This window comes from Ixodes scapularis, unplaced genomic scaffold (assembly GCF_016920785.2).
Source record: "Ixodes scapularis isolate PalLabHiFi unplaced genomic scaffold, ASM1692078v2 PGA_scaffold4__175_contigs__length_147842914, whole genome shotgun sequence".
Taxonomy (NCBI): domain Eukaryota; kingdom Metazoa; phylum Arthropoda; class Arachnida; order Ixodida; family Ixodidae; genus Ixodes; species Ixodes scapularis.
In genome coordinates this window covers 55,796,350-55,816,802 of record NW_024609879.1, presented here as the reverse complement: position 1 = coordinate 55,816,802, position 20,453 = coordinate 55,796,350, and the positions used below count along the sequence as shown (strand labels likewise).

The 20,453-nt window shown below is 46.7% G+C and overlaps 1 protein-coding gene across 2 annotated transcripts in view; it reads left to right on the top strand.

The window, feature by feature from the left end:
• The window catches only part of LOC8031533 (prodigiosin synthesizing transferase PigC), a 170,580-nt gene that overhangs the window by 114,194 nt on the left and 35,933 nt on the right, over positions 1-20,453 (top strand). For both annotated transcript variants that reach the window (XM_040222874.3, XM_040498595.2), the window contains 7 exons: positions 3,463-3,569; positions 4,482-4,554; positions 5,671-5,775; positions 7,143-7,307; positions 10,537-10,671; positions 16,939-17,023; positions 20,047-20,132. In XM_040222874.3, coding sequence (XP_040078808.2) covers positions 3,463-3,569; positions 4,482-4,554; positions 5,671-5,775; positions 7,143-7,307; positions 10,537-10,671; positions 16,939-17,023; positions 20,047-20,132 — 756 coding nt within the window. The remainder of the gene's footprint in view (positions 1-3,462; positions 3,570-4,481; positions 4,555-5,670; positions 5,776-7,142; positions 7,308-10,536; positions 10,672-16,938; positions 17,024-20,046; positions 20,133-20,453) is intronic.

The window sequence follows — 20,453 nt, the reverse complement described above, 5'->3', positions numbered from 1 at the left end:
CGGCAGATTTGTCTCGTGTTTCACTCACATTGACAAAATTTTCTATTTCCTGACAGAGAAAAAGGTCAAGTCACCAGGGAACCGGAATGCCAACGTGCATTCGATGCCCTCAAGACAGCACTCATGTCTTTGCCAACTCTTGCCTACCCAAACGACACTGCACCATTTATACTTGACACTGAAGCCAGTGCCTCCGCTGTCGGTGCTGTCTCGTCACAAGAAGAGGACGGATGTGAGCTAGTCGGTGGATATTCCAGCAAAGTCCTCACGAAGCCCGAAAGCAGTTACTGCATTACCTGACGCAAACTTTGGTTTATTATCAAGTCCGTAGCTCATTTCCATCACTATATTTTGAGCCGGAAATTCGTTGTCCGAACCGATCACGCAACGATAACATTGATGCTCAGTTTCAGGACCCCTGATGGGCCTTGAAACTGAGCGTCCATGTTAACGATGAGCATCCAATGTGTGATGTGAAAAATGAGCATCCATGAAAATGAGCATGTGAAAATGAGCATTTATGAAACAGATCGCCCGTCGGCTAGAGCACCTTCATTAATACGACTTTGAAAGCCAGCATTGTGATGGCTCACATCGCACCAATTCCGATTGTCCTTCACGTCGTACGTGCGACGAGAAGTTGTGCAAGGAGTTCCTAAGTATTAGAAAACACAGTTATAACTCGCTCAACGCTCTGGGAACTCGTCCTTGCAACAACGCAGCATGGTCGTCGGAAAGCCTCCGTGCTGCTCAACTTGATGATCCAGACATCGGCACACTAGATCGATGGAGGATGGAGAAATGTGGACCCAAATCTCAAGGGGTGTCAAGCTTACCTCCCACCCTTAAAAGCTCCCTGGTGCAATGGGACTCTTTGTTTCTGCAGATAAATGTTCTCTACAGACGCTGGGAGTCCGATGGCGGTGGATCTGTCGTGTGTAACTGGTCTTACCGCGTAAACGGTGTTCCCAGATATTCCAGCAACTACAGTTTAGCCAAGAAGGCGTCAATTGTACAATAAAGAAGATAGTCAACACATCTACTGGCTGCAGTGCCACAACAATGTAAAGCGGTGGTGCCGTCAGTGTGACATGTGCGCATCGCGTAAAGAGACACGTCAAAGAGCGCGCACCACTTCAGCCGCATGTAATGGAAGCACCTTCCGAACGCGTTTGCATTGACGTGCTGGGGGCCGTTTTCTGGATCTAAATTGGGAAGCAGGTTTCTCCTCGTCATGGTCAACCGTTTTACCAAGTGGCCAGAGGCCATTCCTATTCCAAACCAGACCGCCCCCGAGATTGCTGACGCTCTGGTGAAAAAGAGTATAACCAGGTACGGAGCGCCCCTTAGCATCCACTTGGACCAAGGCAGAAGCTTCGAATCCCAAGTATTTCTTGAAGTCCGCAAGATCTTCAAAATTGAGAAAACAAGGGCGATGCCTTTCCACCCGCAGTCAAGCGGCTTAGTGAAAAGGATGAATTACAACATTCTACATTTCTCGATGCTCTTAAGTGATCACCAAAATGACTGGGATATCATTGTTCTGTGTTTCTGTACGCGTACTGTACAGCCGCTTACGAGGTGACTGGCTAAACACTCGCCATAATGCTTTTCGGTTTCGACCTTCGAATGCCCCGAGAAATAGTCATTCCCCGAACAGCAGGATCGGCCACGGACCCAGTGTCTCACGTGAGACACTTTAGAAAAACTTTCGAACGGATGCATGAATTTGCTCGGCAACATTTGGCAAGTGGCCACTTTGGCATGAAGACCCGGGACGACGCACACGTTACAACAAGGCCATTAATTCTCCCCAGGTGACAGGGTATGAATTTATAACCGATTCGAAAGAAAGCACTATCGCCGAAGGTGAAGCGCCAATGGCAAGGACCTTTTACAGTCGTCAAACGCCTCAGCTACGTGGTATACAGCATACGACACACCGTTCGATCGCAGGTCCTTGTGGTACACCATGACCGACTATATCTGTAGGAAGGACTCCCTTAAGGCAGGCCGCAGTTTTAAGAGACAAGGAGATAATATAGGGGGGGGGGGGGGGGGGGAGAAGAGAACCAGGGCCGCATGGGCGTAGAGCACGTGGAAGGATCAAAAAGCAGACGCCTGTTCTGACATTAATGAATTTTGTAACCGGAAAACGCTTTAATATTAATTTACAAAGTAGTGAAAAAACAAGTTTCGTACTTATATGTGGGCGAACTAGATTTTTACGTTTGTATCACCATTTAGAGCTATAACCTTGGCACAGATAAACTGCAAACAAGTATGTACTGGGTGTCTCTAAATATTTTTCTTTCTTTTCACCACAAGAAAAAAGAATACTCTATTGTCGAACGTATTGTTTTCACCGAAATGTAGCGATAGCAATTTGGACCAGATGCCAATGTTTTAGAGCTTCCCGCTATTCGGTAGAGAAAAATGAGCGATTTTCCTAAATATACAGTGAAGAATGGGACCCGTTTCCTGTATCGAAAATAGTCCCCTATGAATTCGTATGCTGAAACTGAATCAGCCAAGGCTTTGCTCTTGTAGTATTTATTTCGACGTACATTATTTATTTATTTATGTATTCAGGTTATCCCGTTGCGCCTAAAAATATCGCGAGGAGGGGATGCTAATACGTTTTCATAAAATTACAAGCGTTAGCGTTTGAGGAGGCGCTCCTTAACTGACTCTAAAAGTAGTAACCGAGGTTTACGCCGAGGGACGACCGCATTACCGGTCGTGCTTCGTATACTTCGTGAGGACAAAAATTCAACGAGTGGCTCGGGACACGGCATGCGAGGCACGAACGTCCCAGTAGCTTGCAGACATCTATCGACGTAACGTATAGTTAAGCCCCCTCATTCGCCCCTCGTTTTCCCTCATTCAAATAATTTAGGTTTTAAACCGTAAGCATGAACACCGGCACAGCTTCCTACTGAAACGTGACCGAGTTCGGGCTGACGTCAAGAAAAATTACTTACTGAAATATGGCGAATAAAGCCACGCAATTATCCATGCGGAGTTCATGATTGTATATTCCTAGTCAGGAACTAAACCCATAACAGTAACCCAAACCGAAAACCGTTGAGCATCGAAAATTTGTTGGTAACCGTGACCGAAACGAGACTAATATATTTTCGTTTGATGTCAACCGTAACCGTAACAGCATGTGAGGCGAAAATAAATTAAAAATTTGCCCTGGAAAAAGTAAAATAAAAACCTAAAAAACAGAAGACTATGCGTCTAGAAACTGAGGGAGGGGAGGAGACGAGAGCGCATGGGGACGTTGGAACGCCAATCTCTGATTGGAATGATTAGTGAGCAGACAGACTTCTAGTTGCTTTTATGTATCGAGATTTAACATACACTTTTCAACGCGAATAATCGAGAATGATACTTGTTTTTGTCTTATCATGAAGATGAAGTAACCTCGTGAATGCAATCCACTCCTTGGTGCAGTGCCGTCCAGTGACAACGTTCTTCAGAGAATCGGACTGCGAGCTGATTCACGAATTGGACACGGGCCTCAAATCTGAGAAGGAAGCGTTTACAAAAGCCAACATATGGTGAGTTTAGGGCGTTACTTGATTCTACCTGCTATACCGTGCCGTCAAATTTATTCCCCTAAATGATGCTCTCAAAAAGACATTGATAGACATTGGTCTGCTCGTTATGCACTCGAAGAAATGCCTGGGCGTCTACCTAGCCGCAAAACACTCAAAGAGCCAATCTTTGTCATCTAGGAAATCAGCTCAGCGAAGGATGAGGCGGAACATCCGTTTAGGCCTCAAAATTAAGTCTGCGCTGAGGCGTTGCGCAAGGCAAGCATGACACTCTGCATCGTGTAATGCCGCAGCGCAGACTTAATTTTGAGGTGCAAACGGATGTTCCGCCTCATCATTTGCTGAGCTGAAGGTCGCAGAGATTGGCTCTTTGAGTGTTTTGCGGGTAAGCGGAGGCGAAGGCATTTCTTAGAGTATGATTATCCGTTGGCTATTTAATACCATTATTGACTGTACCAGTAGGCGAACCAGTGTTTTTGGAGTTTTGAGCTGACATTTTATTTGATCGTTCTGAGCTAATTTGTTAATAATGAATAAAATAACATATTCAATCAATCGAAATTTTGTAATCGATCGATCAATCAATCAATCAATCGACCAATTAATCAGTAAATGAGTAAATCAATCAATTACTCGATCAAGTAGTCAATTATGAAACCATTCAACCAAGAGATCAGGTTGTAACGAATCGCTCAGTTAATTAGCAAAAAATTAATCAATTACTACGAAACTACCTTTTCGTGGTGTATTACTACTGCTAGGAAGATTTTGATCTCTAAGGTTCTCTCCTTTTTCACACAGTCCCGGAGGGAACGGACAAAAGTAGTTAAACGCTATGCCAGCTTTACATGCCGATAAATTGTGAATGCAGCAACAACCTGATAGGATACTGACGTGCGGTTTGCTTTTACGCAGCGAGGTTCTTCCCGGGGCGACATCCCCTCTGAGCCTGTCGGTGATTCGCCTCTGTTTCGACACGTACTGCCGGGTAACATATCCCCATTTTGGCAATTTTTTAGTTAAAATTGTTTTCTGAAGCGCGTAATTAAAGAAAAAAAAAAGTTGCAGCGCCTTAGCAGGATTGTACCCGTTACTTGAAATAAGTTTCGAAATGGCCGACACTTCTTAATTCCATACCTAAAACGGCAGTTTTGCGTTATTCTGGATTTTAGTTTTTGGCGGTGATAAATATAGCCTCAAGATACTAAATGGCAAAGTAAAAGGGAGGTCGTTCATGAAATTTCCTTATCAGGACGTCAAAAAAAAAAAAAGGAAAATAAAATTGCTGTGTTCTTAATAAAAAATGTTCCTGATTAATTAAGGATAATTTTTTATGTTGATTGGGACCGCTGTTCACTTGTGAACGGAGATGGCAGGAAAGAAGAAAGGATTGTCAGAGAATTTTTTATGAGGTTTCAATTAATCTTTTTATTAAATCAACTTGAGTTTTATAACCTATTTTTGAGGAGTTTCGAGTAGTTGCATGGGTATCCGGGAATATCTTTTAAAGATATTTTTTGTCGTTTTTGTTAAACAATATTTCTATAGATATCTGAGTATGACCATATCAAGAGACTGATACTAGCCGCTGCATCCTCGGAATCTTGAAATTTTGATCCATTATAACAGTGACGAGAAGTTGGCATTTATTTGTAAACATAAGCAGAATTATTTTATAATTCGTACTACCGATTACGAATGAAAAGCGAACAGTGGAGCGCCTGGCCTTGGATACATGCGGTGTTAGATAAAGGCAACTATAGGAACTTATAAAACGGGAGGTGGGAAGGGGGGGGGGGGGGGGGGGGGGTGAAGGGTTGCGCGCCAGCTCCAAGGTGCACACCGTCGTAGCCCATCTGTCCACTCCGCAGTTTTATTAGTTCCTGTTTACTCTGAGTGGCGCAGTATGCATCCAAGGCCACGCGCTCCGGTGTTGGCATTTTACTCGTACTCAATAGGAGGCCACGCTTACTACGAGGGGTACCTCCGGTATCCATATCTTAGCGTGTTATGGAGGGTTGTTGATACTCATTTGAAACGATATTTAAGTACAACATCTGAAAGGAAAGGGTAGGGACTAACTTACAGGTGTTGGCATCTTCAGGATCTGCACAGAGGAATGTCAGCGATGTACCCCCATGACCCTTCGTTTTACATGCCGGTCTGGATGCCCATTCACCGGTACAACTACTTTCTCTGGCTTTCAGACGTGAGTATGCGTCGCCTAATATAGGGATGAATGCTTTTATATAATAGAGTATTCAAGGTAGTTTTCATGCGTACGGTTCTAAACAGACGTTGAATCGATAAAATTAGAAGTAAAAGCCAAACATGTACCTTTCACATTCTGTTCTTATAGTCACGGAGGGAAGATCGACCACGTCAGATTTCCAGTTATCTCTGACTCGATCAGAGCCATATATTGAGAGAGTGCGACCATTTCTTGGAATTGACAGAGGGCGAATGAGGGAACGCCATTGGCCAAACACTTGTCCCCGTTTTTTTTCTTCAAAATGACGAACCACAAACGGCGACCCTATTGCCATGGTGACGTGCAAAACAACAAACGATTTTTTGTCGTTCTATTTAAACGTCGCTGCAATTCAAGGGTGTAACTCATCGTGGCTTAAAAGCCGGCGCATGTTTATTGTTGGTCAGTGATGGGAACATTGAAATGTCAGGGTTACATTGGAACTAGCCCCAGCCAAAGTTTTATTACATTTAGTTCGCACTATGACCGCCGGGGAATATGTGGTTGTGGTGGCGCCACTGTTGCCGTGGCCACACCTCTCTACGCACCACCACGCCATTTACAAACAAACCCGTGTTTGTCCACACCAGACACTCGAACTGCGCGTGGGCCGGAACCAGATTCCCGTCATATAAAGCGTTTGTGTGCATGCGCAGTTCCAACAGCAGCACCACCGCAGGGGAGTGACGTAAGCGAGTCCAGTCGTTGCTGGCTCCGATAAGTAGGGGTAATACCTCGCGGTGGCTCATAAAATTGTTTTCTTAATTACACGTGGATGGGCGTTACACGGGTCACTTTATCGCCGTTAGAACAGAAGTGTGATGATAGGGCGATGGTGGTAGTGATGTTGATAAAAAGTTCTTGATTCGGGAAGAATAGCATGCAGGGATAGGGGAGTCGTTTTTGCGGAGAGTAAGATCCAGGCGATCGCAAGCGCTTTGCTACTAATGCAAGTATGAAGCCAGTCCACGTTCAGCAAAATCAGGTTCTGGCAAGCATGGTTCTTCGCGTAGTAAAGCTAACATTTTGAAGTGACTCCGATTAACACTTTCTAATTGACAAGGTCTGGGGCGCTGGATTTGCACGTCATCTAACGAAGGCCAGTGTGGGGAATAAATTGTATTCGGGTTATTCATCAATGTTTGGCTGGTTTCGGGCCTAAACAGAAAAAAAAACACAACTAAATGCTGACGCAACGCTAGTTTTCAAACTGCGTCGAGCACTGAATTTCTGTAGATGACGCAGAAACTACAGCACTATAGGCCTTTTTTTCTTGGGTTTGCTGCTTCGATACGCTTTTTGTGACGCTTTGGATTTTCTTCCAGGGCCAGATGAATCTCCGATCGGACGCCAACGTCCTGGAAAAAAGTATGATGTACAACACGTTAGGACGAGATATCGCGGGAGAAATTATGGAAAACGGCTGCGTAGAACGCCAGAAAAAAACGAACATATGGAAGCTTCCCCAGCAGATGTACTACCTGCTCAAGGTACGCAGTGTGCATTTTATATTTTTACAAATCTTAAAGTCCACAAAAAAAAAAAAAAAAAAGATTGCATTTTTGGTTTACTTTTGAGGCCCTTGAGGCCCTTCCATGAGATATTTTATTCACCATTCCTGACGCAAAGAATCCTTGCTGTTAGACTTCTATCGTTCCTCCCGACGAAATTACAACTAGCTCAGCACACGTCGCATATTTGATCAGATTGTTACTTTTCAGGACTAATTTCTTTTCCTTGCCACACCAATACGACGTGAAACTGAGTGTGAGGAGGAAACAAGAGCGCGCGAGAACGCTGGAACGGCCGAGCTCAGACTGGAATAATTATTTGGTAGACCTAAAGCTAGCCGCCTTTGTCTTCCCTGCACTCGTCGAATACGTTGGAATGCGAAAGCCAATCGCCGGACGCCGGCGTTCAAAGCTCTAAAGCGTTCGATGAGTTCAGTGAAGACAGAGGCTGCTAGCTCTATGTCTATACACTAACAATTTCAACCAGACTTCGGCGTTCTGACGTCAATGTGCTCTGTTGTCTTCTCCCTCCCTCAATTTCTCGGCGCAGAGACTTTTTGCCAATTACCTAAGCACCAAAGAGAGCTCCGAGAACGTATGTACGCGCACTGCACGCGCTAGCGCCTTCAGCAGTTACTGTTCAAAAGGAAAAATAGAAAACAAAAAGAACTTTTCACGTGCGTTCCAATAGGCCTTATTCTGGCTATTTACTTTGAATCTTTTATACAAGGGAGGCGAGCCCATGCAGCGCGTGTACCTACACTCCTAGCATTCTCTTTGGCGATTGAATAATTCAGCGAAATGTTACCGAGGAAGAGGAATAGACGACAGCACGTGAGGGCGTCAGAACACCGAGCTCTGGATGGAATGATTCGTCGGTAGACCTAAAGCTAGCTGATTTTGTCTCCACTGCCATAGCCTCCTCTATACTCACAAAGCCTGGCAGTTCGACGACGAAGCCGTAGAGTGCCCGGTCGCAGATTTGGAGCGCGAGGATCTGGTAGCTAAGAGCATCAAAAAGCCATTTTTCAGGGAACCTGGACGTCAGAGCACAGCTTTTGCAGCGGCGAGGACCCGAAAAACACTTGTTCGCTCGGGAGAAGTGTATTTCAGCGTCTCACCGCAGCGGGGCGCCAGTCACGTGGCTCTCCTTTTATTCGTTGTCTACTGCTCCACCTTTTTCGTTTCGGCGGCAGCTTCTTGTGGGGATCTGCCAGGCTTTGTCAGTATAGAGCAGGCTATGCGACTGCACTCGTCGAACGGCTGGAATGCGAACACCGAACGCCGGAGCTCCGCGTCCTAACACGTTCGACGAGTGCAGTGGAGACAAAGGCTGCGTCTGTTTCCACTGCACTGTTCTAATGCGTTTGGACGCGAACGCCAAACGCCAGTTACCGGCATTCTGCATTCTAACGCGTTCTACGACTGGAGCGAAGACAAAGGCAGCTAGGCTTGGGTCTGCCCACTAATCATTCTAATCGGAGCTTGGTGTTTTGACATCCTCGCGCACTCTCAGCCACTCCTTTTTTTCTCAATCTGTGGCCGCATACCCTTGTATACCGAAAAATGCTGCCCTATGTATGCGGCGCGCAAGTTCGTCTGTTACATTACGAGTAGAACCTGCTGAACAATCAAGGAAGGAGAAAGAGAAAAGACAACCAATCGCTGGACTACCAACTATTTTAATAAATCGTCCTCCTCTTCTACTAAATCTTATGCGTATCGATTTTTTCCTCATTTATATTTTCCTTAGCAGAGAGGGCGCCCTTTAGAAAGGGCTTTTCTTGCGGTTGCAGGGTTATTGAGGCGAAGCTTACACAGTTTTCTTCTTCGTTGTCTATAACCCAGGCCTCCAACATCTACCTTGCAAGGTGTTTTTTATGGTGCCCTATGATGCTGGTTTGCGCTGGTTTGCTCAAGCTTTGGTTAGCACAATTGCAAGTTCGACAATTGGCAACGAGGTGTCCTGGTCCCGCGAGATTCTTAACGTTGGCCACATGTTCTCGTGCACGTTCGTTTATGCATCTCCCGGTCTGTGCAATATAGCATCGTCCAGATGTTAACGGTATGCTGTAAATAACTCCTTTTTGGCACGAAAGGTATTTTGTCCCGTGTCGGGTGTCACACATGTCTTTCCTGTTCGTTCGTGTCTGATTGATCCTGCGGCATAGGGAATAAGCCTTATTACGGGCCGAGCACACAATTTTAACTTCATGTGATTACTCTGCCAGGCCTACAAAGTACCAATTAATAATTTGTTACACGGAAGCTCTTGGTTTTATTTTTTCTGACTGCGCTCTGTTTACTACAATATACCGTTTATGAAAATGTGGTTTAAGGTATTTTCCTTGGATGTGCGAGGTTTTATCAGAACCACCCTCTCTCAGTAGATTTGGTCTCACCTCGTTTTTTTCATTCATAAAATGGTTTTTAAATATTTTTACCAGTCATTTCATTCAACGGCTCCTTTGTTTTCTAAAAAGAATAAAAAAAAAGTTTTAGGCGGTTTGAGAATAAATGATTTATGCAATACGGTTGGCTTCTGAACTTAATATGTAGTCAACCGTCTCTCATTTATTGTCTACTATAATATCTCCAGAAAATACTGGAGCCTGTCGGCGAGATTGATACTATAAAGAACACGAAGATGTTCAACCTGTTATACCCTTTTCCACCTAAAGTTTAAAATGATGTTTCGTGCTGTATTTGCGTCGACCTCATATCCCCCCCCCCCCCCCCCCCCCAAATATATCTACTTTAAGGGTACAACCAAACCGATAAACCAGCATGACAAGTTTGCCAAATGCAATGGAAGCATGTGAATGACAACTGTATACATGCCAGCTTGCGGCTTTGGGATCTCTGAGCTGACACTGTTGGCGTGTTACTGGTGGAGCCTCTTTCAATTAGACATTACTAAAGAAATACAATCAAAGCAATTTTCCTATATAACTAGCTATTGTTCTCTAACGTTAAGCAAATAGCTTTATTCTAGCCAAGGAGCAAAGAATATGTATATACATATAAACTGGTACAGACATAGTCTTTAACTCATTTTGTTCTTTAATACATGCTCGAGTTCGTCTTTGCGTCGTTCTACATTAAAGGAAGATACAGTGAGCACTTTCGTACTCGCCCAGCGTTAAATTTGGTTCTGTCAGTTGTTATGCAATTAGTGTACGGCCTCTGAAACCCATCTCGTTTTCAGATGCTCTTCACCACGAATAAGCGGTTGAAACGAATTTCGGCGGCGACTCGGGACCTTCACCTGTCCGTGGATGGAATGTTGTCTGCCTCCCAGATGTACACCTACCTGAGCAACAGCCTCCATCACCTTCGGGAGGTATGCCTCGTGAAGATCTGTATCTAGTCGGGGTAATCAATCCTGGGAAATTGTACGGGTTGTTTCCCAGCGTGATTCGGCCGTGACATAGTTCGTTTATATAAACCAATGACCGGAGTGTACTGAAGCTTTTCGAAAAAGTCTCTTTCAGTGTTGACTTTATCCCGCTCACCCTTCATGATAGCGGGTTTCGGAAAAAAAAGAAGAAATGAGTGGAAAAAGAATATGTTGTCTTTCACATGAGAGGGAGAATAATTAAAATAAACTATCTGGTTGACGCTACAGCGCACACGCGATCGGATCTCTTAGAACTGCCTTCGGGGGTTCAGCTGAACAAAAATGCTTTCACATTTTTGCTTTACGTTTTGTCGACTGTGAGTCGCAGCGTCCAGAAAACGGTTTCTACCGTTTTGCTCCCTGTGTACAAGTAGACAAAAAATGTATCTTTTTATGTTTATTATTTTTTTTAATGAAACCTGCACTTATAAAATTTGAGCGTAATAAATGCACCACTTGAAAACACACGTCTGAAAAGTTTCATTGCACTTCGTTCAAACGATTTTTCAATAATTTCAACAAGACACCATTTCCTGCAATTATCCCATGCTAAATTCAGCCATTCATGAATCGGCACAGATCCTTTACGGCGGGCAGGTTCATGTGCTACTCGCACAAAGGGTATATATTCGCGTCACTGCGCCCCACTGTGAATAGAAGATTGATCCGAGCGGGCGCGGGGGGTAGCGTGCCGCGGCGCTCCCACGCTGAGGTAGTCCAACAAGAGCGTTGTCTTCTCACCAGAGAAAGACGCAGCGTTCAAGAACAAACCAGAAACAGGAGGAGAAAATAAAGTACCGACTAAAAGACTTGCGTTGAATGCGAGGGCAAATAAAGAAATAGGCCAGGCTCGAGGGCGGCGCTCTGTTGCCGAGCATGGGCACCGCCTCGCGCCCAGGCAGGTATTGTCACCTTTGCTGGTTCAGACATTTGACGAATTATTTACCCGCCACCGGAATCAACGCGCCCAGATACTAGGAACTTTTAGCAGACAGTTGCCGTGTTCCGCGTACCGCACTACCGGTGTCTTTGATGCATGCTTTTCAGCGCGCGCCCCGCGGTCACGGTATACCTCGAGCGCGCGCTTAAAAACATGCATCAAAGGCTCCCGCAGTGCGGTACGCGGAACACGCTAACGGTTCGCTAAAAGTCCCCAATGAAGGCGGCGACAAGATTGAGCACGTGAGAGCAACGAGCGAATGCAAGTTACAATAAAGTGCTTCCCAAAACGCGCTAGTGTGGTCGGTCCTAATCTCAAAACGGGGTAAGGTGAATCCTGTCACGTCGGGGGTAGCGCCACCTTAATAGGGAGTTTTAGGGAACCGCTTTTGCACATCCGATACGGTACGATAGGCCCTCCGGTACGAACTGTGCATATGGGAGTCTCCTGTGGTGGCGCATGCGCAGTGCGTACCGGAGGGCCCATCGTACCGTAGCGGATGTGCGAAAACGGTTCTCTAAAACTCCCTAATATTTCGATCGTTTCGGTTCAAGTCGTCCATCACTGTACACCCGCAGGCGACATGAAGGTGAACGCCGGTCCGTCAACCGTTCCGGGCTATCAGCGCCATGACGCGGCTGCCGTGGCGGCTCGCTTCCTTATCGCGCGCTTCACCGAGAGGAAGTGCCTGGATCGAGCGCTGTTCTCAGCTCTGCTGCTACTCCCCGCAGAAAGCGCGAGGATTGGGGAAGGAGCCTTTCAGACGCTATCGGTAGACAATGTGTTTTATCAGTTTTTCGTTGTGATATGTGCTAAACCGGGAGGCTGCGGAACAAATCAAAACGTAAATTATACTTTCCACTTCTTGAAAAGAACACGATTTTTTTTTTCATTTGTGTGATGTGAGGCAACCGCGTCGCACTTGCGACGATGTTATATGACCCACATTTCAGAGAGGGCATCATTATTAATATTTCTTTTGATGCTTAACACTTTGCACAGCACGCAAAACAAATTTGTTAGCAGTTAGGGCTCTGCTGAAATGTGCATGCAAGCCCCCCCTCCTCCCCCAATTAGTTATATATGATTTCAGATATATGATTCACGTTACTTAATACTGAGGGCTATCGTGGAGCGATGATTTTTTTTTCATTTTAAAGCACGTGTGCTGATGTCACACGATCACGCGTCGATCGCGAACGCCATTAAACATAGGGCAGCTCGCAATTTCAGTCATTCTTTTAATGGGATTCTGACTTACGGTTAAGCAAAACATAAGACAGGAAGCCTGTCCCGTTTTTTTTCATTCTTTACAGTTCCGGTTTGACGTCCGACAATCTTTGTGGTATTTGAGCGGGGCCTTAGTATCTTGAAAAGTTTCCCTCTCCGTGAATCAAAGATTGAATCCTGCGCGGCAGACTTCCGTAGAGGTGGAACACCAGGGCCCGTTTGCTCGAAGCACTAACCGCGGCTAAAGTTAGCCGCAGTACCTAGGAGAGAGATTTTGAAATCACGTGACTGGCTCGGTAGGGATGCGGGGAAACATGGCGGCGCCCCAGCGAGTGAGCGCCGCTCGCTTTGGAAATAATATGTCGTTGTAGCTGCAATATCGAGCGCGTTAGTCAGCAGCGAATGGTGCAGGAGGCTTTCGCTTTGCCTTACCTCAATTAAACCGAAAAGCATGGGCAATGACATCGGCGCATTTTTTAGATAGTGTTTCGATTCTGGGCATTCCTAAGCCTAAATGAACGCGATAATTGTCGGCATGGCAACGTCTTTGGAAAGCGGATTGCCTCGACTCAATCGGCCGGGTACTGATAGCACACAAAAGCAGACAGCGTCCCAACAGACTTTCTTCTAAATTATCCAAGCATCGCGAGGAGAACGCTGGAAGTGTAATTCTACGGTCCACGCCCGCTGGCCTTCCTCTTATAAAAGATTCGAAGTAAAAAATCATAATAAGGCTTTAACGATTGCGCGTGCAATGCAAAATTTGTTTTATACTTTTTGCTTTAGAACGGTTACTACTACAGACGCCAGCACGTGCGACGCGTGCAACTACAGTCGTAGCATGCACCTCGGTGCTTAGATAATTTAGAAAAAAGGTCTGTTGGGACGCGGTCTGCTTCTGTGTGCTATCATCAATCTGCTTTCCAAAGGTTGCCATGCCGACAATTATCGCGTTCATTTAGGCTTAGGAATGCCCAGAATCGAAAGACTATCTAAAAAATGCGGCGATGTCATTGCCCATGCTTTGTGGTTTAAGTGAGGTAAAGCAAAGCGAAAGCCTCCTGCACAATTCGTTGCTGACTAACGCGCCCGGTATTGCAGCTACAACGATATATTAGTTCCAAAGCGAGCGGCGCTCACTCACTGGTGCACCGCCATGTTTCCCCGCATCCCTACCGAGCCAGTCACGTGATTTAAAAAAATCCCTCTCCTAGGTACTGCGGCTAACTTTAGCCGCGGTTAGCGCTTCGAGCAAACGGGCCCAGGTCGTCGTTTTCGCGCAGGTCGTTCCACTCTCGTTGGACGGCTTCCATAGAGTTCATTTGGAGATGCTCTGTGAAGCTCTTGAGTGGCCAGTTTTGACTTTATGATGCTCCAGACGTTTTCAACGATATTGACGTCAGCGCCTTTGGGAGGCCATGGCAGCTCCCGTATTGTTCAGCAAGAAGCGTCTTGGTGAAACGGGAGTTGTGGTTGGGACTCGGGTCGTGTTGAAACCAAAAGTGCCCATCAGGAAAGGTCCCGTTTAGGACGTAGGGCATCAAGACGTGGTCAATTATGTCCGAGCAAACTTCCGACGTCAGGCGCCCGTCGATCCTGAAGATGGATATGCCCCCCCCCCCCCCCCCCCCCCCCCCAGACATTCACGTACCTACGACCACTGGCGGCCACTTTCTGGATAAAGTGAGGGTCGTATCTGCAAGGCAATAGAAGCGTTGTTGTCTCTTTTAGTTACCGTTGAACTTAGCTATTATTACTTCAGGTAAGGCTAATATTTATTTTTAGTTTTCAGGCTTTAGCGGCGGTCGGGAAGCTTATAGCTGACCACTGATGATTTCTCAGAAAGTCTTGGTCACTAATGGCCTTGGACGTTGGAGGGGGAAAGAAATTTATACTGTCTATTATCTTAAAGGTCTGATAAAGCTTACCGGAAGTTGTCAGGCCTCCTAACTCGCCTCTGCTGGTCTAACTGAGTGCATAACGTAGATTCGTCGCTGAAGATGACGTGGGTCCAGTCCTCCACAGTCCAATACTGAAGAGAATGGGCAAAGTCAAGCTGCAGCTGCTTGTGCCTTTCCGTCAGCAGCAGCGACTGGCAAGCTACGCGGCTGTGTAGGCCAGCATCGTAGAGGCGTCTCCGAACAGCAGTGTCGCTGATCTCGAGTTCCAGTGCGTTCCTGATATCCCTGGCAGCGCAGAAAGGGTCGTCCAAGGCTGCCTCGTGGATGGGACCGTCTTTTGTTGCTGTAGTTGCGCGGGGACGGCGACGGCGGGCGGCATCGTCCAAGCGTCCATCGTCATCCCGAAATGCTGAAATAATCCTTTGGACGGTTTGGACGGGCCTTCCAACTCTGTGTGACATTTCCCGCTGTGAAAGCCCTTCCTGAGCAAGGACAGTGATCTGGACGCGCTCATCCTTTAGGACTCGAGGTGGCGTTTCTGCTGAAGCGCTCGAAGACGAACAGTGAACTGAAAAATAAAGGTTTAATAGGCGAATTTGTGCCAAACAAAATAAGTAAAGAAAGAGCGTGGAGGCAGCAGAAAAGGAGTCGGCGATTCGGCGGCGTAACAGAGAGCGAGAGCGAGACTGAATCGACGAGGTCGCAGGCAGCTGCTTATCAACAGGGCGTCACTATCTCGGAAGTTCGGCAAAGAAAGTTCGAGCGTCACGCGCTCGTGGTGAGGATGACCTGGCACTTTCGAGAACAAGAAAGCAGGGGGAATGTTGCGTCTGGTGCGAGAATAAACGCGAATCTTCTAAAAGCCCGTGACTGAGCGTTGCTTGCTCGGCCCTGCGGGCGGCAATATTAGAGCGCCGCTCTTAGGCGCCCGTTTCCGGCTTAGAGGCGTCGCCGTAACCAAGGTCACCCCAAGGTCACGTGACCCCCAGGTCATGTGACCCCCCCAGGTCACGTGACCCCTCCCAAGGTCACCTCAATGTCATGTGACCCTCCAAGGTGAGCCCCACGTGACCCCCGAGGTCACGTGCCCCCTCCCCGAGGTCACGTGACCCCCCTCCCCCGGAGTCACGTGACACCCCCCACGAGGTCATGTGACCCCCTTTCCCCGAGGTCAGGTGACCCCCCCCGGAGCATAATGAAGAATGAGGGGAGGAGGAGGAGGAGGAGGGGTCTACCCTCCCCTCAGTACCCTTCCCTCCTCCTCCTCAAGAGCTGCGCTCCAATTCGGCGTTACAGGGAGTTGTAAACGGCTTTCACTTTTTTATTGCTGAATCACAGCCCATTTCACATTTGTTGCAGTTATTAGCGATCGCCCATGAATGAAGAAAGCGGTTGAGTCACGTATAAACCATGCAAAACAACGTCCGCTCTAGTTCATGTGCAATGTCTAAATCATTTACCGTCAATGACGTGGGCATGGCATGGCGACCACAAAAAGCGATGCCGAAATCGAAACCCACTTCTACGCTTTCAGCAGAGAGTAGCAGACGAGCTGAGAACAGCGCTCGATCCAGGCACTTACTGTCGGTGAAGCGCGAGGTAAGAAAGCGAGCCACCACGGCAGCCCCGTCATGGCACTGATAGCACGGACCAGTCGACGGTCCGGCGTTCACCTTCATATCGCCTGCGGGTGTACATCTTCTAAGGGGGGGATCGGTGGCCGAGTGGGCTACAGCGCACACCCAGCTCGACGCGCGTGGAGCGAAACTCGCGCTGCAGAACCCACGGATGCTGGATTCAAGCCCCCACCTCTGCCCGTTTCGATCTGGATGAGCATCGTGCGGGCGTGCGCTCGTGTATCACTACTACGTGGTGTACGTTAAAGACCCCAGGCTAGCGGTTGTACTGCACTGGCTAAATTGCTCATCTACAGCGTGTGACTCGTCGCTACTTTAATGGCTGACGAACTACACGCTGTATAAATAACCCCATAACCCAATTTTTTTTTTGTACATCTAGACTTTGAGACCGCATCGTCACGCACGATGTGACAAAAACTATATAACTATTTTGTAAGCCTCGTAAGTGCCGAGTAAACTCTATGTTCATGTGTTTTTTTTTTTTGCGTGCGTTTGACAGCCGAGCGGCGTCCTCGTCTCCGCGTTTGCCAGCTCCTCCATGTACAACCTCATCCTCCAAAGGATACTGGCGGCTGCCAGCGGCGGTACGTATGCACCTTTCCAATGCTTATCACTCAATAAAAAAAAAAAAACAAGAAAAGAAAACAGGAGTTGCTGGGTGTTGGCGCTCGCGCGGCTTTCTGCTGCGATGCACGAGTAATTGCGAACCCGGTAGGCAAAGGTCGCAGCTCGCAGGACAGAAGGCGAATTATGGGAACGGTGTATGCACCAATCCGACTCTGGCGGCACGTCACTGCTGTAGAGCTGGCGTCGGAGCGGCGCTTGTTCTAACGCTCCACTTCGCGCGAATCATGTTTCTGGACCCTGGTGGGGGCCAACGCTGACTTGTTCCGTACCCCCAGCGCTAGATAACAGGGGCACTCTGAAACACCGCACCCAGAGCCGTATGTACGTTGAGACTGGTCAATGGAAGGAGCGGCCAGAGTCAGGACGTGCACCAGACTCAGAAAAAGCGCTTGGCATGCTCTCTTGGCCAACCAGAAGCCGAAAAGTATCCCCTAGCGGTGGTAGCGAGAACCAGTTTAATTTGCGGTAAGTGTTAAATATACAACTCTTCGTGGTTGAAAATATGCTGCACGTGATGTTTCGATTATGATCATGCAAAAAATGTAAGAATGGAATGTGCCGCTCAAACTCTGTTTTTCTCGGACGGTGTTTGACCGCTTGGACGCCAGGTTCCCGGTCCTCGGCGCCTGGGGTACGGATTACGTCGATCGTTCTGCTAGATTTTTATTTTGCATGACCGTGATTGAAAAATCACGCGCAACTGATTTTCAATTACCGAGAGTTACTCCGACGCACTTATTAATTTTGTTTCTCGCGACCACCGCCAGGATATTATTCGCGACTTCTGGCACGCCACGTTCGAATTTGTGGAGAGGCCCTGGAACACTCCCAGCCGACTTTCGATCAATGGCGCCCCCTCATTTGCCTCCTGCACTTCGCATGTATAACCACACTCTTTCCATATAAGGCTGTGACTGCACCTACCCCGCCTACCCTGAGCGGCGGAATTACTCTTCTAGAGGGGGCTATGCAAGACGGCGGGATGAAAAGGTAGGAACAAGGCCGACCGCTGGCGACGCCGCTGACCAATCGCAGCAGGCGGCCATGTCCCGGTTCCTTAGTCAAGCCGTCTTGCATAGTACACACTATTGGCTCTCTCCTTTCCCCCCCAACCTCTATTACAACGCTTCTCCTCCTCCGTCTTGCATAGTGTCCCATGTTGCGATAACACTTCCTCCTTGTCGTCTGCAAGGTACAAAGCAGACGCCGCCACTGCACTTGTTGAGGTTTGCTTCACAGGCTTGTTTGTGCCTTTTTTGGTACGGAGATTCCCTGACTCAAGGTAACGAGTCGGACAAATGATCCGCCGATGGGTACATACCGAGCTAAGCATAATTAGGGTGGCAATTCTGACACAAGAGAAAAAAGAAAACACGAAAATGTTTATTTCTGATTAATAAACGTACTATATCGAGAGACGTGTTTACAATCATCGGCAACGGGTATTCTTGACTTAGTATGTCCCTTTTGTTGGATGTTTGGCTGACTCGTTTCCCTAAGTCAGAGAATCTCCGTACCGAAAGAGGCACCCCCGAAGCGCTGTGAAGCAAATATCGGCAAGGGCAGTGGCGGCGTCTGCTTTGCGCCTAGCGGGCGTCAAAGAGAGACGGTTGTCGCAACCTGAAACCGTACTTCCGCCGCACAGGGTAGGCGGGGTAGGCGCGGTTTTTCAGGGGGCCCCTTTTATGCGGCGCCGGGAGCACGGAACGGCCACGGCGAACGGCCACGGCTCCCGTGTTATAGCTAATAGTGTCCGCAAAAGTACTTCTGTTGTGCGAAGGTATCAATGGAATAACTTACCAGACTGGAAAGCTGAAAACAAAACCAACGTTTTCCAATCTAGTTCGGTCCGTTTTCTGTCACATCTAGGGGTAACCGCATTCTCGCCGTTTATTTCACTTTGTGGTGAATCTTTTGTTTAGCGTTACAAATATTTTTGACTAAACCTATATTAAAAAAAAAAAAACGGTTTCTGGAAAAACAAAATATATTGTATCTGACGGCGAATCGAAACTATCTCCTCAATGAAAAAAAATATAGAAAGTGTTGCTTTAAAAAAGAAAAAAAGAAAAATGGCGTAGAAAGAACTCCTATATCACCTCCTCTAGCAAGGTAGAGGTATACGTTTGTCTCACTTTTAACGAAACAGGAATAAAATAACCTGTAAATCTGATTACGAAACGCCGCAGGAAATTTGAAACACGCAATACGTCTATATAGGAAAGTATACCTTCAGAAACAAAATATAAAGCTGACATCGTATCTCAGAAATGTGTTGACATTTTTGTTTTTCGGAAATAAACGTGACATTTTTACGTATCTGGTAATCTGAAGCGAACGTGAGGGGAACGCGGAAGTGAAATCGATCGGTAATATCACGGGAAGGGTTTAGCAGAGCTTGCGGTGTCGTACAAAAGCGGCGCGCAGGTTTTCTTTCTTCTTTCCGTCGAATTGATTCGCTTCTTCGCACTCTTCATTACAATAGGCGCTGAAGCTTGTTGTTCGCAGAGAGCAATCAAGAAACAAACAAGAAACTTACGCGTTGCCTATTATGCCAAGCCCTGGCTTGTTTTTTCTCTGCCCTCCATTATTTTTAGCGTATTACACGTGAGAAAAAGCGGCACTCGTAAGGGCATAAAAAGGGGTGTTCAGGCTCAAGCTTACACCCTTTGGGCACCCTTATTTCGAGTAATAACCATTTTAACCGTAGAATAGTATGAGTTAGCGTGAAATCTTTTTATTTTGTGAAAAAAGTAATATGAGTGCGGAGAAGTGTTATACGATGAAGCCCTTGTAGGGGCAATTAAAAGTATAAAATAAAATATAAAAAATCTCATGCTTTTTTTTTGTTTAAAGTTAGTTGCATGAGACCAAATACTTCATTGAGAGATAAAGCGGTATTTTGTTTAATTATAGTTTGCACGTCATTGTGGATGGTTTTTCATTGAAGACGAACCCTTGCTTGTTTCTGCTTACTCAGATCTCACGCCCCAAGTGTTTGCTGAATTCTCCAAGATGCTTATAGGAGGGGACGTAGAGAGTGCTGAAGTACCAAGAAGCATTCAGGCAAGTTTCAGGACGCTTGTAATAATAAGGTCAAATCGTATTTAAAAAAAAAAGAAGAAAAAAGCTGATTCTGGTTAGGATGATGATACTTAAGTGTTTTAAACGTATCTCGTTGGAAAAGGCGACAGCCAAGTCGCGTTGGACTTTTGGTTTTGCATACCGTGATGTACCCCATACATTCAATGTTATTTCAAGACAATCAGCTTCATAACAGTGTAACAGACTACCGAGTTGACAATCGACCATCTGTGAGTAACCTCCGTGAACCTTTACGGTACTCAGCGCTGCGTCACGACCATACGCGTGTTCATCGGCTATTTT